General features: G+C 42.2%; 1 protein-coding gene across 1 annotated transcript in view; it reads left to right on the forward strand.

Moving 5' to 3' along the window:
- Positions 1 to 4,250, forward strand: part of LOC101853046 (kelch-like protein 10) — a gene marked incomplete at its 3' end in the record, with an annotated part of 88,790 nt that overhangs the window by 57,436 nt on the left and 27,104 nt on the right. Inside the window, 1 exon segment of the mRNA XM_013081495.1 lies at positions 2,370 to 2,539. Coding sequence (XP_012936949.1) covers positions 2,370 to 2,539 — 170 coding nt within the window.

Genomic DNA, 4,250 nt, shown 5'->3' on the forward strand with positions numbered 1-4,250 from the left:
GTGTGTGTGTGTTTGCTTTCGTTTTTTTGCATGCTGTCAGATCTTCGACGAATGCACCGTAAAGGTATACAGACAGGGTGGCATTTAACTATGGCTGAGGAGAGAGAAAAGAGAGGGGGGTGGAGGGAGAGACACAGAGAGAAGGGAGAATGAGAGGCAGGGAAAGAAGGAGAGGAGGAATGAGTGGGACTGAGAGAAAGAGAGAGAGAGAGAGAGAGAGAGGGAGAGAGAGAGGGAGAGGGAGAGAGGTGGGCGGGTAATACGTGGGTGGAAGATGTGTCGTTAGAGAGAAGTGACAAAGTAATATTCAGTTGGATTGGGAGGTGAAAAGGGAGCAGTAGAAAGATAGGAGATGGCGCAACAGAGAGAACGTAGGAGATGGATGAGAGGAGAAAAGGGTGGTCAAAACGAGTATAAAGTACGGAGGACCCTGGAATAGCGAGCGATTTTACCTTTTTTGTTCGCCGAGCAATGGATTTTCTAACATTGGAATAGCGAGCGACCCCTCAATAGAGACACAATCATTCTCTATTAAAGCAATCGATTTAAACTCTTCATATTTCTCCTGTATGTCCAACAGGCTTGAGTATGTCACCATACACTAATCCTTGAAATCTTCAGCTGCTTTCCTCTTTACCACTTCTTTCGCTTCGCCCTGATTATGTTCACTTGGTTCACGAAAAAGAATAGTTCGCTGGTTGTTGGTTGTTAGAAACGATTTACATCCTTCTACGCTCTCTCTCTCTCTCTCTCTCTCTCTCTCTCTCTCTCTCTCTCTCTCTCTCCCTCTCTCTCTCAATATCCTAATCAGCCTGTGTACAATCCTGTCCGAATTCTATTCTCCCAATTTGCTTCCTCTTCTCGTCTCCTACACACTCACCCATGTGTATCCCTCCCTTGCTCTCTGTCTCCCCTATCAAACATATAAGGCTCCCTTTTTAGCTGCCTATCTTCCTATTGATCTCGCTGTCAGTATCTCTTACGGACCGTCGGTACTCACCATGTTGTGGGCTGCTCCTTCTCCTTGATGTCGGTGCTACCTACCATCATCAAAAGGTTATTATGTAGTTGTCATCCGTCAGGCACTACTAAATCTGCAAAATAAAAACGCAGACAGTACATTAACAGCACTCCTGAATGCTCTCAACCTTGAAATTGGCAAGGCACCGGTACGTGTGCTCTTTTAGGCAGCTTTCCCATCAACCACACCATTCTGAAGCGAAAGCAAGTCCACTTATGAATCATGTATTTCTAGCGTTCATCTGACCCTAATGAGCATTGTGTGGGGAGCTGCAAAGTGTAGTGCTGCTTTATTATGGACAGAAGGAAAGCTTTAAAGACACCCTCAAACGTTTTGTGAATCAGATACATCTTTAGCGTGTTGATGGGGCCCGTAAAACGCCCACATTAAGAAGATAAGATAAGATAATACTTTATTATCCCAATGGGAAATTTTTCTTGGCTGTACAGGACCGTAAAAACACATGCAGGTATACATTTAAAAAAAATTAAATTATATATTTCTCTCATTAAAATTCAGTATGAAAAGAGAAGTAAAGCTGACAAAATGTACATTCACATCAGATGCATCATTCAACCACATGCAGGAATTCAATCACAGGACCTTTGGAGTTATATAGATACATACTACTCTAAAGAGCAACGCACATCTATGCTCATTTAGACAAAAGCCTTACGCTAAATGATTTTAAAAAACTTCTTTTATATTTTTTTTCTCTGTTTTTGGTGGTACATATCTGCCGCAGCGTGATCTTACAATTTGCATTGAAAGGGGGTAAGAGAAAAAAGAGAAAAGGATAGTCTAAAGTAAACCCACACTTTTGAGAAACCTCGGAGCTGCAGCGTGCTGCAGATCGAGCATGTTCTTCACAATCTGTAAGCTATCTCTTTTGAAGAGGAAGGAACATCGTTTTTACAGTGAAAAACGGCTAACGTTTCAGGTAATAAAAGCCTGTGCAATAAGCCTTCTTGAGAGTGCCAAACATTTTGCCTATGTAAAAGCTGTTGATTCGCAGTCCGTGGTGGATTGGACGAAATGAGCCATCTATGAAACCGTATTATATACCCCACCCCATCCACGTTAACATAGAATGGCCTAACTGAAATGAAGTGTCCGCTTCTCATTAAAGAAAAAACTATTTTGCTTCGGTTAAAATGAGACATTATCACGTCGTGAACTACAATCGTGTTACAAGGCCTATGAGAAATTATTTTCATTATTACTAACAACTGTTTCCATTTATAATTTATATCATCCGTCTTCGTCTCTTCCCTCACCCTATCCTTTCCTATCTATCTATCTATCTATCTATCTATCTATCTATCTATCTATCTATCTATCTATACAGATGCTATGTGGGAACTGCAGTCCTCAAAGGCCATATCTATGCTGTGGGAGGTTACGATGGAGTGTACCGGCTCAACAGCGCAGAACGTCACGACAAGGCCAGCAACCAGTGGAGCTTCATCACGCCCATGCTGCAACAGCGGAGTGACGCGGGCGTGGCAGTTCTTTACGGTAAGTCTCTACGCCAAACTGGGCGATATACGTCCTCTAAAGGTAATTAAGGTGAATGGTTGCGTCATCCGGGTAAAGACAAGTATTAATTGATTTAATTCCCTGCTTCGAAATTCATGTATGTGGGTGGAAAGAACGTGTTAATCTCTTTCAAGTGGCAAAAGTGCGCGTCAACTAGAAAAGGTTCAAACAAGTATTTATTGCTCTAATTGGTTTCAACAGTGTTCCTCATTGATATTGAATTAGTCGACGTTTGAATTTGAATAGGCAGAAGTACATATTATTATACGAAAAAAAGGTCATTAATTGAAAGGGAAAAGTAAAAGGGCGCACATTGGTGGGGGGGGGGGTACAAAAGAGGGGAAGGACCTACCTTTGGCGCCGCCCAACGACGAGCTGAATTAATTTTGTTTGCCGTTATTGGATATGATTTTTGCTATAAAAAATGTATTAGTCAGGTCTGCATGACTACACCCATCCGAGAAGTTGAGCTGATAAAAGTTTATTTATACCTAACGAAAATACAAGGATGAACTTGACTTATATAAGGTATGCTTCCTGAGACCTTAGCTAACTGTAAATATATACCATTTATTAGTTGCTTTGGTCATAATCCATGCTTATAAAGAGTCACAGATACATCAGAAACGCCTAGGTGCAAAGCATCAATATACAAAGTTGGCGGTTCTACCTGTGAAGAGAATAAATAAATGTGCATTTAGGGACTAATGACATAGAATTGTAATGTTTCAGAAGGTAACAAAAAACAAAAGTTTATTCCTGCTTGGAAAACAAAAGAAAAAGAGAATCTGTTGGATCTTTGTGGGTGCCACACCAAATGCACTGTCTCACAATGAATAGACCTAATTTCTCTCAATTTTTTTTCAATTGCTCTAAACCTGATGTGTCTCTCTTCAAACTCAGCAACTCCAGATCTTACTAAAGAGAGCAGAGAGGGGATCTGGGGTAGGGTGGGTGGTGTCTTGAGCAACATTTTCTCAGGTAGTATTGGAAATACAACATAGCTTTGGGGATGCCTTAAGCTAATCTTTATAGCTTTTAAGTTTCCTGTCCGGCGAAAGAGTATTTGCTTGAAATCACCTCATCATAGACAGCCTTTTTGGGAAGCGAAAGTAGTCCAAACAGTGAACGTAGCCAGTCAACCTAGAGCTGGGACTGCAGCAGGATGAGGTAAAAGCTCTCCGTCTCGGCCCGCTGAAGCATCTCAGTGTCCGTGACTCTGTTGTGCCACTTGCCACGGAGTAGGGTCCTGGGACATATGGTCTGGAAGGTACTGACCTGTTTGGCATGCCGGCGTAAGCAGTCCTCGTTTCGCTGGTGTAGATCAGAACGACTTATTTTATATACTATAAGCCTTGTGTCAAAAGGCTCAGTTGTCCTCGCTCTCATACCTTGCCCTTTAGTCTGCAGAAGGCTGTGCTCGCTCTAGTGTTTCTTTAGGCCGCTTCCTCGTCGACATTAACCCATCGTGATGGTCTACTGAAAAAGGACAAACGTACCTGCTACTGCCAGTCTGTGGCCGTTGATTATAACTGTGGGCTCTGTAAGTGAAGCTGTTGGGGCTGAGTAGTGCGGCTCTTCAGTCTTCTTGGTGGAAATAAATAGGCCGAAGTCATCGCAGGTTTTGGAAAAAGCTTCTACTACTACTACTACTACTACTACTACTACTACTACTACTACTACTACTACT

This window comes from Aplysia californica, unplaced genomic scaffold, assembly GCF_000002075.1.
Source record: "Aplysia californica isolate F4 #8 unplaced genomic scaffold, AplCal3.0 scaffold00007, whole genome shotgun sequence".
Lineage (NCBI taxonomy): Eukaryota > Metazoa > Mollusca > Gastropoda > Aplysiida > Aplysiidae > Aplysia > Aplysia californica.